At 46.0% G+C, this 21,522-nt stretch overlaps 1 protein-coding gene and 1 pseudogene across 1 annotated transcript; both read right to left on the reverse strand.

Annotated features, from left to right (window-relative positions):
* Positions 1-3,815: 3,815 nt before the first annotated feature.
* Positions 3,816-4,367, reverse strand: LOC115643987 (annotated as a pseudogene).
* Positions 4,368-20,018: 15,651 nt separating this feature from the next.
* LOC115643989 (zinc finger protein 3-like) lies at positions 20,019-20,753 on the reverse strand (the record flags this gene model as incomplete). Its single annotated transcript, XM_030548045.1, has 1 exon — positions 20,019-20,753. A coding segment is annotated over one exon (396 nt), but the record flags the coding sequence as incomplete, so codon positions are not given.
* Between the last annotated feature and the right edge of the window lie 769 nt (positions 20,754-21,522).

Consider the following 21,522-nt stretch of genomic DNA (forward strand, 5'->3'; position numbering starts at 1 on the left):
CAAACAAATGTGAGCGATGGAAACCAACCGTTACCAACTAAACAAAGGCAGAAAATGATAGAAGAGAAAGGCCAGCACAAAAAACAGAGAGAGGAACAATAAGATACTAAAAGGACAATGGTTGGAACTCTCCATTTCTCTCCGTTTTTGTATTGATGGGTACTAGAGCTGTAGCAACAGTTGAGGAACCAGGGTAAATTAAATCAAATTAACTTTTCAAGATTAGCCATCATTTCCTGTATGACTAACAAAACACAAAAACAAGACAACTTTCAGTTTTCCAAAATAATTCAGATTATCACAAAGTCTCTTACTCTTTAATCAATAACTTCACCTATAATTTCATTTTAATTGGTAACAAGAACATATTGTGGCAGAGCTCTGACCTTGCTCCCGTGGGTCCTGCACTTCTAGGCAGTTTATGCTAGCCTCAGTGGCTCACTGTGACCCTCCACATAGCCCTTCTCTCTCTAGGGCCAGGGTTACAGTCTACTGAGCCCTTTTCATCATAGGCCTGCAAGGAGGTTGGTGAGAGAACTCCCACAGTCTCTGTTCAGCCGCCTGTCCTGACAGGGGCCTGACTTCCCCTCCCAGTAGATGTTCCTGTAATGGTGGGTTGGAGGGAACCCGGGCCCGCCCTCTACTCTGGGTTCTGGCCCAGGGACCCTAATGGTAGCAGTTGTTGGCAGCCAATCTTTCACTGCCAGAGTTGCTACATTTCCCTGGGCCACTTCCCCACAGCTCTCCTGCTTCTCCCTTCTTCACCCTTACCTTAGGGCTTCTTCAACGATGGTCTGAGGGTGTCTTCAGTAACCAGCCCTTCAGCCGCACTTCCTCACCTCTGGCTCCCTGACTCTTCCCTGTCTGATTGGAGTGAGCCCTTTTTATAGTATCAGCAGGGCCTTAATTAGAGTCAGGTGGTCACATTAACTGAATGGCCTCACCTGACTCTTTGCAGGTTAATTAGAGTCAGGTGTTCTCATTAGCCTGGAGCAGCCCCTTCTCTGCTCAGTCAGGGAACAGAAAACTGTTAATCCAGTGGCCAGTTTATCTGCTTTCTGCTATTCTGCTGTACCAGCTGGCCTGGGTCTATCACAATATTCAAAGATCACAAATTCTTGTCGTATGTGCTAGTTTTCTTTTAATCCCCATTGCCAACAACTGACCCCTGGTTCTTATTGTGGTTTGCCCCAACCACTTCTGTGAGTTCATATATCTCAGGATTTCTGCCATATGTGTTGGTAGAAGGGGTCTTCTATGTCGGAATGTTTGCATCATGGAGAAAAATACCTCTCTTTTCACGCTATTTAATCTTTCAAAGTAGGAGGAGGTAGAGAAGTAATGTAAATGCATAAAACACAAGAGAAACCTCTCTGGTCTACACAAAAGACATTTATCAGGATAACTATATTGCTTAGGGGTGTGAAAAATCCACACAACTGAGCAACGTAGTTACACAGCCCTAACCCCCTGTGTAGATAGTGCTACATGAGCAGGAGAGCTTCTCCTGCCAACAAAGCCACCACTGCTTGCGGGGGTTGCACTAATCAAGTCCGATGGGAGAAATCTCTCCCATTGGCTTAGAGCATCTGTAATAGCAGTGCTACAGCAGCGCAGCTACATTGGTGCAACTGTGCCAACATCAATTTAATTGTGTAGCCACAGCGTCAGACACAAAACCATAGTATCAGGACTCAACATGCGGAAATCTGAAATCGGAGGCTGACAAATTCGTTGCCTCATTGGTTACCATCATTTCTACAGCCTGAAAGTCCTTGTTACCCAACCAGGCAGCCAGTTTGGGATCCACAGGGAAGGAATGTCCTATGAAGCACTCCCTCTTTGCATCCAAACAGTGAAGGATGACTCTTCTCAGTCTAACCCTGGCCTACTTGGGAAGTGTAATCAGGGACACTGAAGTAGGAAGTGGAGTTGTACAAACAATTTTCCTTGGGTCACCATAGCTTCCTTTACTGGGGTGGAAACCAAGAACTGGGTGCGGACTCTTTCAACCTCAGCTCTTTCCAAATCCTTGGTCTTGGATAGGGTTAAGTTACACTTCTCTGAAGTAGAATATTTTACAAAACCACTTAAAATCTCAGCAGTGTTAATGAGGAATGGCTTCCTGAAACATGCCCAGCTTTTCTTTAATTCAGTGGCACAGGTTCAGGGAAGGGACTGGATACAGGCCTGGATCAGAATCTTCGTTAGTTACCACAGCTGCAGATTCTATTAAAAAATGGGCATTTTTCTGAAGATATTACATTTTCAACACTGCTTTTTTATACACATCTTTAGAACCTACAAAGGATAAATTCGACAAAAACTCCACTTCTATTTCCTCAACATCTGTGTCATGAACGGCTGCATTTCCCATAGCATAGGATTAGCTAGGAGAGATCTTCTGTAGGGCCTGGGTTACAAACACTTTGGGAACCAAACACATGAGCATTTTGCCTAGTTCAAAACCACTTACCATGGAATTCTCTTCCCAGATCATCGGAGACAATATTACCTTAAACAACTGAAATACACTGTGATCATATGCACTTCCTTCAGTTAGTTGGGGTTGTGCTGTTGTTCACCATTTCTGAGTGGAGATTTTAAATCACTGCTGTTTCTTTGTTAGCCTGTCCAGTAAATTAGAGAGTTCTCTCCTGTTGATAGAACTGCACTTCAACTTTCTCCATGTCATCATGGAGGGATGGGAAAAAAGCAAAGCTGAAATCATAAATGAGGATTTTAGCAAAGGGTCATTGTCTTAAATTCTTCAATAAATCTGAGCTACATCCTATCAAACTGAACTAATATCCAATTGGGTGACCAAACAGCCTTCAGCAAAGATAGAAACCCATATCACAGAGAGAGAATACATTACAAAGAAAGTGTCAAGTGAAATTCCAGAGCAGGTTACATCTGATTATTCAGAACCGGGACAAGAGATTCTCCCACCACATTGTCCTCTGATCCATTCAAACCTGCTTCCCTCATCCCTGTCTCCATAGTCAGTTATGTTATTTACAAAATGTTTAGTATCCTAGCATCCCCATAATAAGGGAAAAACAGCCCTCTTGCCAGAAGTGGCTATGCAATAGATGGAAGCTGGGATTTAAACTCTAAATGATCACACTCTATTTGGAATCCATTTGAATTCCCCTCCCAGGACTTTTGACACTCATCTCCAGTCACAGCGATTCTGATATAGGATTAAAGTAGTAAAAACATCATCTGCAAGCACAGACAACAGAGAATGCTTCATCACATGACACTTATGAGAAGTGGATGTATAGAATGTGATGAACATAAACTCTGCATGGCCCAGGCAAAAGGTAACAGTTCTGCAGTGAAGGGGAAGGAGGGAATCTTTGAGTCACCCCATCTCCTTCCAGTGTCACGGAAGCTGAAATTATACTTTTTTTCCTGCCCCTACTCCTCTTCATTTACATCTAATTTGAAAAATTCCCAATATAACTGCTCTTCAGCACATCCCAGAGCAACGTGAGAACAACTGGCAATGATACAATCTGTATCATTGGTGACTAACAGTAACTTTGCAATAGGAGGAATGGTACAAATGTAACGTTCCCTGGTTCCTCATAGGAAGGGCACACTCAAATTACTTGTGGGACAATAGAAAGGACAAATAGGTCCATCTCAAAAGAGGGCGAACTGCAAAAGGCAAAAATGGGCCACTCATCTGGACAAGCTGAGGGATAATGGTGCTGCAAACAGTTCAAAGAGCTTTAAAAGTTACTATGTGGGTGGGAATCAGGAAAAGTATTAAAGAAAAGAAAGTCTTGATAGCCCTAGAGATTGTTACAATGTTGATCTCACTTGCAGATTCTCTGATGGCTAACATGGGCTGAGAACCAAGAGAAGGTTTTCCCACACTCACAGCATTCGTAGGGCCTCTCCCCTGTGTGGATTCTCTGATGCTCAGAAAGGGCCGAACTCTTAATGAAGCATTTTCCACACTCACAGCATGTATACGGCCTCTCCCCTGTGTGAATTCTTTGATGGGTAATAAGGTTTCAGCTGCGATTGAAGGTTTTCCCACACTCACTGCATTCAAAGGGTCTTTCACCTGTGTGAATCCTCTGATGTCTAGAAAGGGCTGAGCTGGTAATAAAGCTTTTCCCACACTCACGGCATTCATAGGGCCTCTCATCTGTGTGGATAATCTGATGAACAGAAAGGCCTGATCTGCGAGTGAAGGTTTTCCCACACTCACAACATTTATACGGCCTCTCCCCTGTGTGAATTCTTTAATGGGTAATCAAGTTTGAGCTGTTATTGAAGGTTTTCCCACACTCACTGCATTCATAGGGTGTTTCACCTGTGTGGATCCTCTGATGTCTAGAAAGGGCTGATCTGTGAGTGAAGCTTTTCCTACACTCACGGCATTCATAGGGCCTCTCATCTGTGTGGATTTTCTGATGCACAGAAAGAGTTGATCTATGAGTGAAGGCTTTCCCACAATCACAGCATTCGCAGGGCCCGTCCCCTGTGTGGATTCTCCGATGTTTAGAAAGGTCTGAGCTGCTTTTGAAGGTCTTCCCACACTCACGGCATTCGTAGGGCCTCTCCCCTGTGTGGATACTCAGATGAACAGAAAGGCTTGATCTGTGAATGAAGTTTTTCTCACACTTAGTGCATGTATTTTTTCTCTTTTGCCTAAGGATTTCCTAGTGTGTTGTGGTTTCCATGAGGACCTTCTGAGTTCCCTGAGAGGAAATACATTTACCCAATTTCTCCCCTGCCTGGTTTCCTTGCTCTCTTTCTGGTCTGTGCTGAATCTCAAAGGAGTTTCCCTGCTCATTACTCCTGGACACATTCCTTTTCGAACTTTGCGATAATGCTCTGTGTTTATCCACTTGCTCAACATTTCCCTGCTGATAATTCTGCTCCTCTTTCTCACATGTCATTGCATCACCTGCTGCGATAGAGACAGAAACCTCAAAACAGGGATGGAAAGGGGAAGACCAAACCAAAACAAGTGCTGAAGACAGGTCAAATAAAAATCAGGATCTGAACTCCCCCAAACTTTTCCCCTAAATAGGACAGAGGAGGGGGATGAATTCAGCCTTCACATCCCATCCAAATACGCAGGGGGAAGGGAAGAAGCTAATGCCTGGTGTCTCCTAGGATCTACAGGAAGCCATGAGCTATATTTACCCTGAGGATACAACCCCTGCTAGGGACAATAATGAACTGAGAGACCTCCCAAGGGCTTTGCTGGGCATACCAGATGTTTCCTTCAGGCACTTACAGATTCTGAGTTGGTTTAATGTTTTCTCACCTGTGCGGAGAGCTCTCAGGATCTCCCTTTCCTCAGAGCCCTGGAGGTCTGGGACCCATGGCTCTTCCCCTTGTTCCAGCTGGGAGATCACATCAGGTTTGGAAACTGGGAACCCTGCTCAGATGAAAGAAAACAAAGGAGTTCCGTTGATTTCATCAAACTTTTTCATAAAAAACATTCTATTAAATTAACTGTAATACTTAGTGTGACCTGGTGTGCCTGGGCTAGTTCTCACTGAAAATGCCAAGATCAGGGCAGGCTGAAAAAGAGATCACCCACACAGGTTATCGAGAAGCTGAAAAAAGAAATCACACAGCCCCCTTTATTGCATCCCAGTTCTCTGACTCCCAGTCAGCACCTAGATCCAGCACAGTGAGAGGTTATTTAAAAACTGCTCACATAAACAAAATGATCTTCTGACCCCAAAGGTCAGCCACGTTACCAGGTCAGTATAGGTTTGGATCTTACCCAAAATACCACACTCCCAGCCAATCCTTTAGCATCTAAACTAAAGGATTAAACGAAATAAGATAGAATGAAGTGAAATGGGAAAGCAGTCAGATACATTCCAAAATGGATAGATCAGGTTCTTAGCAGTATTAGTGAGTTGCCGGTGTGAAAGTCTGTCGGGAACACATCCACAGCTTGGATGGCTCATTCAGTCCTTTGTTCCAGGGTTCAGTTTGTAGAGAAGTTGCTCCAGAGGCAGGAAGGAGGATTGATGACAAAACGGAGATGATGCAGCTGCGCTTTATATTCCTTTTGCTATGTGGCTTGTTCTTCCTGTGTCCCAAACACAAGATTCACAGCACATGGCATGGAAAAGCCTTGGAGTTCTCATTACACAGGCTTACCCGGGAATGTCTTACTGACTCAATAGGTGTATCCCCTTGGTCCTTTCCATGGGCTCATTGTACAGCTGATGACCCTCAATGGGCCATCAAACAGGCTAGGCAGTGTTGATGCCAATATGTCTGGAGGTGTCACCCAGAAACACTGCCCAAGTCTGGAAATACAGATATACCCTACATATCTATAACTCACAATACAAAGGTGATCGAAACATAGAAACAAAATGATCATACTTGGAAAATCATAACATTTTCACTGACACCTTTCATGGCATATCTAGCCCGATTCATTGCAATTTTATCAGATTTTATTATTTTATTATTAATACCAAAGTGTCTCACAATTCCATACAGTGTCACACTTGGAAACCAGTGAATTTCCAGGTCCGTGAAGATGCCAAAAACTATGCTTAGAGGGATTGAAATACCCACATATCTGCTGGGAGCACACACACAGACACTGTGTCAGTCTGTACCCCTGTGTTCACTCTTCTAGAAAATTATGATCAATTTTGTACACAGTATGGCTTCTGAGGTATCATTTGAAAACCCATAACCTACTGGATATTATCCTCCTGTTAAAATGTGCTGTAAGACTGTATGTAAAGTTATGAGATTTTACAGTATGATATTACTGAAAAAGTTACAGTTCTGGGGAACACCCACAGACCATTTCCTCAGAGACAGCAAGGCAAACAGCTGGTCAAACAGCCATTCTCCTGCAGGGGGAAGGTGTGAAGAAGACATTTACATTCCATCACAGGGACCTCTTGAAGCTGTTGTGGAAAACGACCACAGGATTGATTTTGAATCAGCTCAGCCTGAGGCTCTTTTCTTGGTTACAAGCGTGCAGGGGGTGACAGCTATTGGAATACTCTCCCCCTGAGCTAAAAATCACACAAGACTTTTAAAGCTTAAAACCACAAACAATGACACATAGGTTGCACATTAATTACCTTATTTGGAATATATTGCAAAATATGATGCAGGTCAAAAGCAAGCTGAACAATCAGTTTTCCATATTCGGCCTTTCCTCTTATTGTTATTCTTAGTCCACCCCTTAGTCTTAGTGCTCCACCCCTGCTGCAAACCCTCCTGCTGTGGTAATAGATAACCGTTATGCTCTTCTTGATACAGGAGAGAAGGAATCACCCCCAACAGTTAAGGAGGGGAAGCCTCGTACCCCTAAGGCTGGGAGGTCTGCTGCCACCACTGATAATAAGAAACGTAGGGTAGTGGTGGTTGGAGACTCTCTGCTGAGGGGGATGGAAACACCCATCTGTCGCCCTGACCGTTCATCCCAGGAGGTATGCTGCCTGCCAGGGGCCCGTATCCGAGATGCTACAGAGGCATTGTCGAGGATTATCCGGCCTTCTGACTACTACCCCATGCTACTCATCCATGTGGGCACAAATGATACTGTGAGGTGTGACACTGAGCAGATCAAGAGTGGCTACAGGGCTCTGGGAGTACGGGTTAAGGAGTTTGGAGCGCAGGTGGTATTCTCTTCGATTCTTCCTGTCGAAGGTAGGGGCCCGGGCAGAGACAGATGCATCGTGGAGGTGAATACCTGGCTGCGAAGATGGTGTCACCAGGAGGGCTTTGGCTTCCTCGACAACGGGATGCTATTCGAGGAAGGACTGCTAGGCGGAGATGCCGTTCACCTTTCGAGGAGGGGAAAGGCCTTATTTGCGCACAGACTGGCTAACCTAGTAAGGAGGGCTTTAAACTAGGTTCGACGGGGACAGGTGAGCAAACCCCACAGGTAAGTGGGGAACAAGACCTGGGAGATGGGTTGGAAACAGGAGGGAGCGTGGGCTATAATGGCAGAGAGAAAGGAGGGTCAGGGCAAAGCTGGGAGGTAGGATCAAACCAGTATCTTAGATGCCTATATACAAATGCAAGAAGTATGGGTAATAAGCAGGAAGAACTGGAAGTGCTAATAAATAAATACAACTATGACATTGTTGGCATTACTGAAACTTGGTGGGATAATACACACGACTGGAATGTTGGTGTGGATGGGTATAGTTTGCTCAGGAAGAATAGAAAGGGGAAAAAGGGAGGAGGTGTTGCCTTATATATTAAAAATGTACACACTTGGACTGAGGTGGAGATGGACATAAGAGATGGAAGTGTTGAGAGTCTCTGGGTTAGGCTAAAAGGGGTAAAAAACATGGGTGATGTCGTGCTGGGAGTCTACTACAGGCACCCTAATCAGGCGGAAGAGGTGGATGAGGTTTTTTTCAAACAACTAACAAAATCATCCAAAGCTCAAGATTTGGTGGTGATGGGGGACTTCAACTATCCAGATATATGTTGGGAAAATAACATCGCAGGGCACAGACTATCCAATAAGTTCCTGGACTGCATTGCAGACAACTTTTTATTTCAGAAAGTTGAAAAAGCTACTAGGGGGAAAGCTGTTCTAGACTTGATTTTAACAAATAGGGAGGAACTCGTTGAGAATTTGAAAGTAGAAGGAAGCTTGGGTGAAAGTGATCATGAAATCATGGAGTTTGCAATTCAAAGGAAGGGTAGATGGGAGTACAGAAAAATAGAGACAATTGATTTCAGGAAGGCGGATTTTGGTAAGCTCAGGGAGCTGATAGGTAAAGTCCCATGGGAATCAAGACCGAGGGGAAAAAACAACTGAGGAGAGTTGGCAGTTTTTCAAAGGGACGCTATTAAGAGCCCAAAAGCAAGCTATTCCGATGGGTAGGAAAGATAGAAAATGTGGCAAAAGACCACCATGAGTGTGTGGGTGGGAGCAGCCACGAGACAGGGCTGCCAGGAGGTGGGGGGGTTGGATAGTTGGGGGGGTGATTAGTGGGTCAGGGGGTCTCTGGAGGGGGCGGTCAGGGGACAAGAAGCAGGGGGGTTGTTTGGGTTGAGGGCTCGGGGGGTGCCTGTCGGGTGGTGGAGCGGTGTCGGGCAGACAGGCAGCTGAGGGAGTTGGATGGGTTGGGAGTTCTGGGGGTCCTGTCAGGGAGCAGGGAGCGGTTGGATAGGAGTGGGAGTCCCAGAGGTCTGTCTGGAGTCGGGGGGTGTGGATAAGGGTTGGGGGACAGGTAGGGGGCACGGTTCTAGGGAGGCAGATACAGCGGGAGGGTATCAGGAGGGGGAAGTCAGGGGACAAGGAGCAGAGAGGCTTAGATAGGGGGTTGGGTCCTGCAGGGCAGTTAGGGGCAGGGTCCCAGAAGGGGGCAGTCAGGGGACAAGGAGTGGGGGGCATTGGGGGTTCTGAGGGGGGCAGCCAGGGGGCAGGAAGTGGGAGGCAGTGGATGGGGTGGGGCTCCCTTGGTGCACACCCTAATGAAATGTGCTGCGCACACCTATGGTCACGGGGGTTATCTACTTGCATCCTTTTCCTGTTTGTGCCATTTCTTTCCATCTCAAAACCTGATAACAATTCTCTCTAGTTCTTTCCCTTCTCTCCCCTCTCCACATGTGGCTAGAAAATCCAAGGAAATTCCCTCGTTTTCCCTAAAATTGTTGACTCTCTAGTCTCTTATTTTGTCCTATTTTCTCCATAATTCTTAAGAATTCTTAAATTCCGATTTGGGATATGAACCCAGCGCATTTCATCTGCAGCAATTTGTCCTTATGTATGTGGGAATTTGCTGTCCTGTGTCAGTCCCCCAATGTGGGTGGTAGTTAGTAGGTGCTGTTTGGGGGAGCCCACCGACATGGCTGCCTCTGCGGTGGAGAGGGAGTTGCTGATCTCTGCCAGAAACAGGATATGGCCGAACAGGAGGGGAAGGGAGGAGTCAGTGTCCCTATGGAGCCTGCCCAGCCCCTTTGCTTCTGCTCCTTTCTAGCATTTTGTTCAGAGACTTTATTACTGGGGAGGCTGAAAAATCTCCCTGTGGGCTTAGCCTGGCAGGAGGAGCAGGTCTCCCCTGCAGTAAAGAGATGGAGCATAATAAGACCAAGGAAATAAGTCAGAACCAGTTCTATGTTTGATGAATTTTGCTGCTTCTCTGCATTAATTGTCTCTGAGCAGTTCATGATTCTCTCTAACATTGCAGTTCTCCTCAAATACTTGCTGAATAATTACTGTCACTGTTGTTGGTCTGGAGCTCATCTGAGAGCACTTTACTCAGGTCATTCAATGTCTGAAATTCAAGATCCGATGGTTAGTTTGAAAATCAGGGCTCTTGGGTCCTATTCCCAACTCTGTCACTGACTGGCTGTGTGATCTCAGACAAGTCAATTCTCCTTTCTCAGACAGCTTCTCCCTCTTTCAAGTAGGGATAATAATGATTTGCTCCTACGTCGCTCAACACACTCACTCTTCTCCAACACATACACTGTCTCTCCCCACACACAAACAGTCTCTACCCCGCCACGCACACTGTAGTTGAAAAGCAGCTGGTAATCTAGTAAGATGCCCATGGAACGGTGAGATAGAGAAACCTGCATATTGTGATGCTGTACCAGCCCATGAGGCATTGCAAACCCTTCCCAAAACACCCTGCAGCCAGTTGCACGGTGGGATAGTTACTCACAGTGCACTGCTCTCTGTTGCCATCCAAGAACTGCTAGCATGGATGTGTTCTGGGGACACAAGGGGCATAGGGAGGACATTCAATAGCTGTTTAGTTAAAACACTTTAACTAAAGCAGCAATGCCAGGGGGTTGGTGGCTCCTTTCTTTCCTCACCCTGGAGTAAACTCATCTTTTTATTCCATTCTTGATGTTTCATGGAATAACAACAGATGACTGAAGAAAGAGGTGGGCAGGGTAGGTCTCAGGGGAGGGGCAGAGATGTGAGTGGTGGGCAGGGCAGGTCTCGGGGGAGTGGCAGAGGTGTGAGCGGTGAGCAGGGTGGGTCTCAGGAGAGGGGCAGAGAGGTGTGGGTGGTTGGCAAGGTGGGTCTCAGGGGAGGGGCAGAGACTTGTGGGTGGTTGGCAGGGTGGGTTGCAGGGATAGGTCAGAGGTGGCGATGGCGGCTGGTGGGCAGACCTTGCGGTAGGGAGTGGAGAGGCACAAGCAGAAAAGCCTTGTGGGAAGAGAGGAGCGAGTGAAAGGTGGACCAGCAGTCCTCAGCCAAAGAGGAAGAGCGGGGGTGGGAAGTGGCCAAACAGTAGCAAGTGGGGAGCACAGGTGGGGCCTCAGAGAGCGGACAAAAATGTGGGGGGGCAGTGCCATGGTCTGGGCACCAATGGGCCCTCCAATTCTAGGGAGCTTCCAGCACTCACACCCAGTCTCCCCAAATGCAAGAGTCATGGGCCACCTATTCTCTGGGTCTTCATTAACCAAGCCCCTCCCCAAGCTATGTTGATGGGAGAAGCCCTCCTATTGACACAGCGCTATCTGCACCGGGATTAGGTTGATATAACTGCATTGCTTGGGGAGATAAGTTTTTTACACCCCTGAGTAATGTAGTTACACCGATCTAATTTTGTACTGTAGACCTGTCCAAAGAACTTAGGAGTAAAACTTCATCTGCTCCTCTGCTTTACTGAATCCAAACACAAACAAAGCTTGTCAGGCTCAGACGGAAGTTGGCAGAGGCAGGTGTGTGCAGACATGAGCCCTTCAGCAACTGTAGGCACCAGGTTTAGCTGGCTAAAACCACTGTTTTGTATACAGGAGATCCGAGGTTCAAGTTCCACTGGTACCTTCCTGAGTTGCTTTTGGGGCACCTGGTGTTGGCTACTGTCAGAAGACAAGATTCAGAGCTAGATGGACCTTCGGTCTAGCCTAGTGTGGTTTTTCTTATGGTTTAATTATACTCACAGGCACTGAGGATAGAGTTACTGAAAGTTTGGGAATTAGGAGCTGATAGGTCAGTGGTCCAGTCCCCTCACAGACAACCCCCTCCTTCTGGGACAGAGGCAGATCTGAGCTCTCACACCAAATGCTCATTGTGGCTGCCAGAATCTGTGGGCAGCTTGTTTCATTTATACCGAGGATTGAGTCTCATTTTGTGCACCGTGAAAATGAAAATCCTAAACCGTCCTTTGAAATAACGAATGCAGCAGGACGTGTTTCTGCCCCTGCCCCAAAGCAGACAGACCAATGGAGGAATGCCATGAGTCCAGGGTAATACTTCACTGCGGTTTTACCATTTCCACTTGCTAAACTCCCTCCCAACCTTCTGGGCTCCTAGAGCAGGGGACTGAGCCTGAGCCGAGACACGGACAGTGCAACTTTACAGCCCAAGCCGCATGACCCTGATGAATCCAACACAGGCCAGTCCTGATGTTTCATTGCACTGGAGACGTAGGCTAATGTTATGTCTACACTGTGATTAAAACACCGAGGTCACCTGTCTCAAAGCCCGGCTAGCTGACTCAGGCTTATGGGGCTTGGGGTGCAAGACTATAAAATTACAGTGCAGATATAGGGGCTTGATCTCAACCTCTGAGGCCCCATGAGGAGTGAGGGTTTCAGAACCTAGACTTCAGTGTGAACACAAATATCTGCACCACAGTTTTTAGCCCAACCTGTTGTGTTGTAATTGATTTAAAATCTAGATCCAAACAGTTACCACATCTGCAGATGGAGAAATGTCAGGGAGTTGAGTGAAAGGCCATTGCAAGTTCAGCTAATTATGCAACATGGCTTATGGCCCATCAAACAAGTCCTCAAACAATATCTCCCAATTTTCATTTACATTGTTCTGTTTAGTGTTTTCTCCAAAACTCTTTCACTGATCATTTTGATCAGCTTTGGAAAGTTAGCCCTTTCAGTGCACCAAATATAAATATTTCAGGTGGGGACTGCCCTCTATTGGTCATAAGAACAGCCATACTGGATCAGACCAGTGGTCCAGCCAGCCCAGAATCCTATCCTCCCACAGTGGCCAATGCCAGGTGCCCACAAGGGAATCATCAAGTGATCCATCCCCTGTTGCCCATTCCCAGCTTCCGGCAAACAGAGGCTAGGGACACTTCAAGAGCATGGTTTTGTATCCTTGCCCGTCCTGGCTAACAGCCAATGATGGACCCATCCTCCATCAACTTATCTAGTTCTTTGGTGGACCCTGTTATAGTCTTGATCCTCACAACATTCTCTGACAGAGTTTCCCCAGGTTCTCAGGTATCTAAAAGGGTGTCATCAGGAGGAGAGAGAAAACTTGTTCACTTTAGCCTCTAATGATAGAACAAGAAGCAATGGGCTTAAAATGCAGCAAGGGAGATTTAGGTTGGACATTAGGAAAAAGTTCCTAACTGTCAGGGTAGTTAAACACTGGAATAGATTGCCTAGGGAAGTTGTGGAATCTCCATCTCTGGAGATATTTAAGAGTAGGTTAGATAAATGTCTTTTAGGGATGGTCTAGACAGTATTTGGTCCTGCCATGAGGGCAGGGGACTGCACTCGATGACCTCTCGAGGTCCCTTCCAGTCCTAGAGTCTATGAGACTGTGTGTTGGGTGAAGAAATACTTCCTTTGGTTTGTTTTAAAACTGCCGCCTATTCATTTCATCGGATGACCCTTAGTTCTTATGTTATGAGGAGTAAATAGCACTTCCTTACAGATCCAGACTAACATAGCTACCCCTCTGAAAGGTCCTTATTTACTTTCTCCAAACCCATCGTTTTATAGACCTCTATCCTAGCCCCGCCTTAGTCAACTCTTTTCCAAGCTGAAAACTCTCCTCAGTTTTATTAATCTCACCTCACATGGAAGCTGTTCAAGATTCCTAATCATTTTGGTTGCCCTTTTCTGTACCTTTCGAATTCCGATATCTTTGGGGGGGGGGATCAGCTCCACTATTCAAGATGTGGGCACACCATGGATTTATAGACAGGCAATGTTATATTTGTGTCTTGGTATTCATTCCTTTCCTAATGACTTCCCAACATTTTGTTCGCTTTTTTGACTGCCGATGCACATTGAGTAGATGTTTTCAGAGAACTGTCCGCAGTGACGCCAAGATCTTTTTCTTAACTTGAAGAGCTAATTTAGACCCCATCAGTTTAGATGTAGAATTGGAATCATGTTTTCCCATGTGCATTACTTTGCATTTATCCACATTGAATTTCATCTGCCTTTTTGCTGCCCAATCACTCACTTTGGTGAGATCCCTTTGTCACTCTTTGCACTCTCTTTCGGACATAACTAACTTGAGTTGCTTTGTATCATCTGCAAATGTTGCCACCTCACTGTTTACCCCTTTTTCCAGATCACTTAGGAGTATGTTGAACAGTGCCGGTCCCAGAATAGACCCCGGAGGAACACCACTATTTACCTCTCTCCATTCTGGAAAATCAGACCCTTTCTTTCTTGCCTTTGAACCAGTTACCTATCCCGGGGCGGACGTTCAATCTTACCTCATCTTGCTTCAGAGCCTTTGGGGAGAGACTTTGTCAAAGGTTTTCTGAAAATTGAAGTATACTATTGTCATGGTATAATTCCCCACTCTGAACCTTAGCGTCCAAAAGATGGGGTACCAGCATTAACTCCTCTAAGCTCAATTACCAGCTTAGTACTTGTAGCGCTGCCACCAACCAGGAATTCCAGTGTCTGGTACACTCTGGTCCCCCCAAAACCTTGCCCAGGGAACCCCAAGACCCAGATCCTCTGGATCTTAACACAAGGAAAGTAAACCCTTTTCCCCACCGTTGCCTCTCCCAGGCTTCCCCTCTCTGGGTTACCCTGGAAGACCACTGTGATTCAAACTCTTTGAATCACAAAACAGAGAGGAAAATTCACCTTCCCCCTCCTTCTCTTTCCCCCTCCCAGACTCTCCCTGAGAGAGAAATTAAACCTAACACAGAGATAAATTAACCTCTCTCTCCCCCTTCCCTCCTTTCTCCCCACCAAGTCCCTGGTGAATCCAGACCCAGTCCTCTGGGGTCTCATCAGATTAAAAAAAACAATCAGGTTCTTAAACAAGAAAAAATTTTAATTAAAGAGAGAAAAACAGTTAAATATTTTTTTGTAAATTTAAAATGGAACAGGTACAGGGTCTTTCAGCTATAGATACTGGGAATACCCTCCCAGCCTAAGTATACAAGTACAAATTAAAATCTTTTCAGCAAAATACCAATTTGAACTCCTTTCAGCCAAATACACATTTGAACTCGTCCCAGCCAAATACACATTTGCAAATAAAGAAAACAAACATAAGCCTAACTCACTTTATCTACCTAGTACTCACTATTCCGAACTTATAAGAGCCTGTATCGGAGAGATTGGAGAGAAACCAGGTTGCACATCTGGTTCCTCTGAGCCCCCAGAGTGAACAACCAAATTCTAACAGCACACACAAAAACTTCCCTCCCTCAAGATTTGAAAGTATCCTGTCCCGTTTCGTCCTCTGGTCAGGTGACAGCCAGGCTCACAGATCTTGTTAACCCTTTACAGGTAAAAGAGATATGAAGTACTTCTGTTTTATTAACTCTTACTTATCCGTTTATGACAACTATATCCACGGGCTCACCTTTATCCACATGCTTCTAGACTCTCCCAAAGAATTATAGTAGATTTGTGAGGCATGATTTTCCTTTACAAAAACCATGTTCATTCTTCCCCAATGTAAGAGGTGGCAGACTCACCTGGTGGCGCCTCCTGCTGGTTATCTTGGGAATTAGCTCTCCAGCCATCAACGTACCATCTGCAGGCCTGTGATCTCCCTTACCACAACTCGCCCCCTGACCCTCCCAGGATCCCGGTGCCCCTTTTACCCTGGTACTATCCCCACAGTTCTGGGTCTCCCCCTTTCACGGGAACCCCCACCCACTATCCCTACTTCACTTCAGTCTTGGCTACTGCCCAGTCTTCATCTAGCCCCCATTCACTGGGCCAGACTGCAGTATGAGCCACTCATCACAGGCAAAGGGGTTTGGACCTGCCACCTCTGCTTCCCCATGGGCTGCCCCATTGCAACCCTACACCTATTCAGCCTATAGTCAGGCCTGCAGCCTGGGGTTTTCCAGGCACGAGCTCCCAGCTCCTCTGGCCCTTCCCCAGCCCTGCTCCCAAGCTAGATGTCTTGCTTAGGTCCCTGCAGCTAGGCCCTTCTCTCATTACAAGCAGAGGGAGACTGACTGGGCTTCTGGCTCACAGCTTCTTATAGGGGCCAGTTGGACCTGATTGGGGCATGGCCACAGCTGAGCCTACTTTCCTCAGTCAGCCCAGGCTTCTTGCCCCAGCCACAGCCCTCTTCTGGGCTGTTTCAACACCCGTAGGGCAGGAGAGAGTAGCCACCACGCTACAGCCAACAAAGACTCTTTAGCTATGTGTCTAATAATTGGGCTCTACAATTTCACCCAATGTGCCTGGTACTGAAGTTAGCCTTAGTGGCCTGTAATTGCCAGCTGCCTCTCTGGAGCCTTTTTTATACACTGCTCCAGCCAGGGACTAACGGCAGCCCCAGACTTTCCCTTTCTCCCTTCTGGGAATTCAAGTTCAAGTTCTACAAGGAGCTAAAGAAGTCTCAACTCTGCATCTGAATTCATGTCACATTTCTCACTACCCGACACAAACAAATGTCATTTCAATCCCAGGTGAGTCCACTTCAGTCATTCCTCAGCCCCATTCCTTCACCCTCCTGCCTTAGCTTAAGGCATTGCGCCACCGTGGGCATTTCATGTCCCTCCTCAGCTTCACATACAGACACAATTTCCTTTGCCGTTCAATGAACAGCAAAACCTTTCTGTGTCTCTAGTCTGAGCCAGGGCATTCAATTCCATTGAAACCTTCTCTCCTGCAATGGCAACGGTCAGACAGAGGGGACATGGCCACCTTCATCTCTAACAGTGAGATATTCACTCTCCTCTTTCTTCAAGCTGCTGCTGTTAGTCCATAAAACATGTACCATGGAATAAAAAGCTGAGTTTACTCTGTGGTGAGGAAAAAAAGGAGCCACCAACTTCCCAAAAAATCTCTGTGCCCCAGAGAGAACCTGCCCCTGCTATTGGAATCATTGATGTGCTTCAGCTACAATGGGGAAAGTATTTGCTCTCATGGAGGTATAGCTCAGTGGTAGTGTTTGACTGCAGATCAAGTGGTCCTTGCTTCAAATCCTAGTGCCCTCTATAAAGCCTCTTATTTTTTTATTTTTATTTTTGAAAAAAGGGAAAAGATACTGATTTCCATTCTCCACTATGTTCAGGAGCTCCACTGTACGGGGATGCTTGAAATGAAGGTAAACACTGAACATTTCACTGTCCAAATGCACAAAAACCTAGCAAACCTGTCCATCAGCTGAAATCAGTTCCAATCCTCTAAGTGTCTAGTTTATGTTTTCATCCATTAAACAAAGGGATCATAGGAATGTACATTTGCAGATCCCTCTTCTCCAGGGCTGTGCTGTGCAGAAGAACAAGAGCCACATCCAGCTGGGGTTCAGGAGTCTGACGAACAAAGGCAACTTGGTGCAGGACAAAGTCACCAGCACTTTGGCTCCTTCCCATTTAACCAGCAGCTGGGCCCCCAGGACAAGTCATGAGAAGAAGACAGTGGCTGTGAGCAGGAAAATAGCCCCCAAGAAGCTGGCTAAAGCTGTCAAGATCCTCAGGAAGGTCACCATGCCCATGTCTAGAATGTACTGACTGCAGGGGGGAACAAAAGGGCAGAGAAAAGCCTTCAAATGTTCTAAATTGCCACGCCTCAGAAGGTGATCAAAATCCTACCTAAAATCAAGACAAGAAAAGGCGAAGGTCATCTCCAAAGCCAGGGCTAAGAAGGTAACACTGAGAAAGAAGTGAAGAGATTTCCATTGGAATGACTCCTGCTCCCCTAATGGCTCTTTTATGAATCACCATGGACCACCCGAAGAGATCCAAGTCCTGCAGGACAAACAGCCCCATGGACAATATAATGAAGTGGTGGCAGTGGGAGGAAGTGTTTCTCTTCCAGAGGGGAAGTGCTGTGTTTTGTGTAACACCTGCCAGGTCAGTGGTGCACTGACAGGGCAGCTGCCCACAGCTCCCACAGGAGCTCATTCTCTTTGATCTGCTTCTGCTGTTATTTCAGAGCCAGCACTAGTGGGAGTGTGTCCCTGTCACTTCACCAGCTGTAGAATAGGCTCTGTCTGCACCCCAGCTCTGATTAATCCCACTTTTTAATGTATTCCTACTGTGATACTTTCCCAGTTCTCTGCTTCATTCTAACATTCCGGTCAGAGACTGACTATGGGGAGGAATGGACTAATTTGCGTGACATTCAGTAAGTTGCCATAGTATGTGACTGAAACCTCTGGTGGAGGTGGGCAGGAGCCTGTTACACACATACAATAGCTAAGCTTTACCAAACTACCTGCTACACATTCAAACCTTCCTGTACACACACAATAGAAATTGGGGCTCTGAGAAATGGCAACTTTCCTTTAACACAGATCATTGTATTCTATACTTCCAGAGGCATTGAAATAGAAGCACATTACCTTTCAACAGCTGCTATTTCATGATCAGCAGCAGAGCCTCTGTCAATTTACCACCCATAGAGCTTATTGTTTCTAACTGCAGGGTTAGCCAGACCATTCAGTAACATTATCGTTCTTTATAGACTAACAGACGTTTTGGAGCATGAGCTTTGATGGGTGAATACCCACTTGGTCAGATGCATGCATCTGACCAAGTGGGTATTCACCCACGAAAGCTCATGCTCCAAAACGTCTGCTAGTCTATAGGTGTCACAGGATTCTTTGTTGCTTTTACAGATCCAGACTAACATGACTACCCCTCTGATAATTATCGCTCTGTTTACAAAGCCTTTGGTTAGTGACGAATCATGAGACTTATCCCTTCCTGCTGTAATTCCACTGACTCCAGTATTCTCTTTCCCTAGTTCTGGTTCCAAGAAAATAAACAAATTAAAACAAGCTTCAGAACTAACATGCTGTGGGAAAGTGGAAATGTCGATAGCTCAAATAATTCAGTTTCTTCTGCTTCTTGTGTGTGTCTATCTGCTTTGTGTGTGTGACTGGTGGAGCTTTTTGTTTGCTCCAGGCAAGTTCAACCCTGTCAGATTTGTCTGTGGGGAGGGGCCAGAGAAAACAGACACCCTGGCCTTCCAGGTTCGAGTTAGGCAACGGAATAACAACCCTGTCCCATAAAAAACAAAATATGTTACAGAAACAGTGGTAGGAACAGTGCTAGAGAAACTGGTAAATAATCACAATGCCCAGGCTTGAAGTAATCGGAAATACAGAATTCAAAAAGCAAAACTCAGGGAATATTTGGGGTTTATTCTCTGAGCTTAAACATGTACTATAGCACAGGTATCAGAGGGTAGCCGTGTTAGTCTGGATCTGTAAAAGCAGCAAAGAATCCTGTGGCACCTTATAGACTAACAGACGTTTTGGAGCATGAGCTTTCGTGGGTGAATACCCACTTCCTCAGATGCATGACATGCATCTGAGGAAGTGGGTATTCACCCACGAAAGCTCATGCTCCAAAACGTCTGTTAGTCTATAAAGTGCCACAGGATTCTTTGCTGCTTTTATAGCACAGGGAGCACTTTTGGAAGTCTCCCATCCCACAACTGGGGAAAGGAAAAGGATTCCTAGATTCTAGCATGGATTGAAGGATAGTGATGGGGAATAAGGGAATCCCTCTGACTTACCCTAACTACGTCTGTTGTTACAATGGATGAGATGACATTTTTCCTTATCCCTGTCCTGTTTCTGCTCTTTGTTATAGTTCAATATATTTTAAGTGTGGAAAATGACAATAAAAATATCTGCTCTCCAGCACAACCTGAAGCAACATCAGAGCAACTGGGAATTAAACAATTTGTTCCCCAAGGGAGAACTCAATGTCTAACAATGGCTTTGAAATGGGGGAACAGGATAACTGTGATTCTCAGGGTTAGTTTAGACTAGGAACAGTGATGGAGTTTAGGTCAGGTCAAGGGGAAAGCTAATGCCAACCACTGCACCTGGGCTGCATCTGCACTACAACTTTTTACACCAAGATCACTAACTTGAGCAGCCAACGCCATGTACAGTCCTAGTGGATGGAAGGCACAGGTAGTTTTTGCCTCAGTGTAGCTTGGTGGGATCAAACCTCTCTCCCTAACCTGGAACTGATGAACATTCCTGGCTGGAGGGATACACACTCCTATGACTCAAAAGGAAAGGAGTTGATAGAAAAGATCATAGGACTGACCCCAAAGAAGGATAAGCTGCAAAAGGCAGAAGAAGGCAACTGATCTGATGGAGCTGAGAGACCACGATGAAGATGATGCAAAATCACTATATATGAATTAGCAAATGTGATTTTTTTAAAAAATTGTTTTGGCCAACCCTAGTCAAGGGATTTATTACAATTCTCTCTCATGTGGATTTTCTGATGTCTAGCGAGCCTTGAGCGCCGACTGAACCTTTTCCCGCACTCAGAGCACGTGTAGGGCGTCTCTCCTGTGTGGATTCTCCGATGTCTCATAAGGGCAGAGCTCTGATTAAAGCTTTTCCCGCACTCTGAGCATGTGTAGGGCATCTCTCCTGTGTGGATTCTCTGATGTGTGATAAGGGCAGAGCACCGAGTGAAGTTTTTCCCACACTCAGAGCATGTGTAGGGCTTCTCTCCTGTGTGGATTCTGTGATGTCTGATAAAGACAGAGCAGTGAATGAAGCTTTTCCCACACTCAGTGCACGTATAAGGCCTCTCTCCTGTGTGGATTCTCTGATGTGTGATAAGGTGTGAGCTCTGATTGAAGCTTTTCCCGCACTCAGTGCACGTATAAGGCATCTCTCCTGTGTGGGTTCTCTGATGTGTGATAAGGTTTGAGCTCTGACTGAAGCATTTCCCACACTCAGAGCATCCATAAGGTTTCTCACCTGTGTGGATTGTCTGATGTCTGATAAGGTGTGAGTGTCGCTTGAAGCTTTTCCCACACTCATGGCATGTGTAGCGTGTCTCTTCCAAGTTGATTCTGTTCCTTGTTACAAGGTCTGAGAGGCTACTAAAGTTTCCATCTGGCCTCCCCTGAGTCTCACAGGCTTTTGTTTTCTCTGGGAGTGCACAACTCCCAGAAACATTCCCTTTGGATCTTCCTGATAAAGTTCCATGTGGTTCTCCTTGTTCTGCATCTTCCGGATGGCGTTTCTCCTCCTCACTCTCACTCACCATCTCATCACCTGATGGGAGACAGAGAGAATCCAGACATAGATTATTACCTGCACAGGAAAGAAAGAAAATCTCAGAGGAATGGAAAAAGGGATGAACAATCCAAAATATGTGTGGGAGAGATCAAACCTATCAGGAGCTGATTTTCCCCAAAATCTTCCCCAGAGGAATGAGGAAGGGATCAGTTTTGGTCTGCATCTCACGAGAACACTCAGGAGAAAGTGAGACTGGGGAGCGCCCTGCTGCCAGTTGTCAGTCAGAATAGAAGGGAAGCCATGAGTCACATCTGCCATTATGATTCCACATCTGCAGGGAACAATCCTGAACATGGAGAGCTCACAGA

Source organism: Gopherus evgoodei, unplaced genomic scaffold (genome assembly GCF_007399415.2).
Source record: "Gopherus evgoodei ecotype Sinaloan lineage unplaced genomic scaffold, rGopEvg1_v1.p scaffold_81_arrow_ctg1, whole genome shotgun sequence".
NCBI classification, from domain to species: Eukaryota; Metazoa; Chordata; order Testudines; family Testudinidae; genus Gopherus; species Gopherus evgoodei.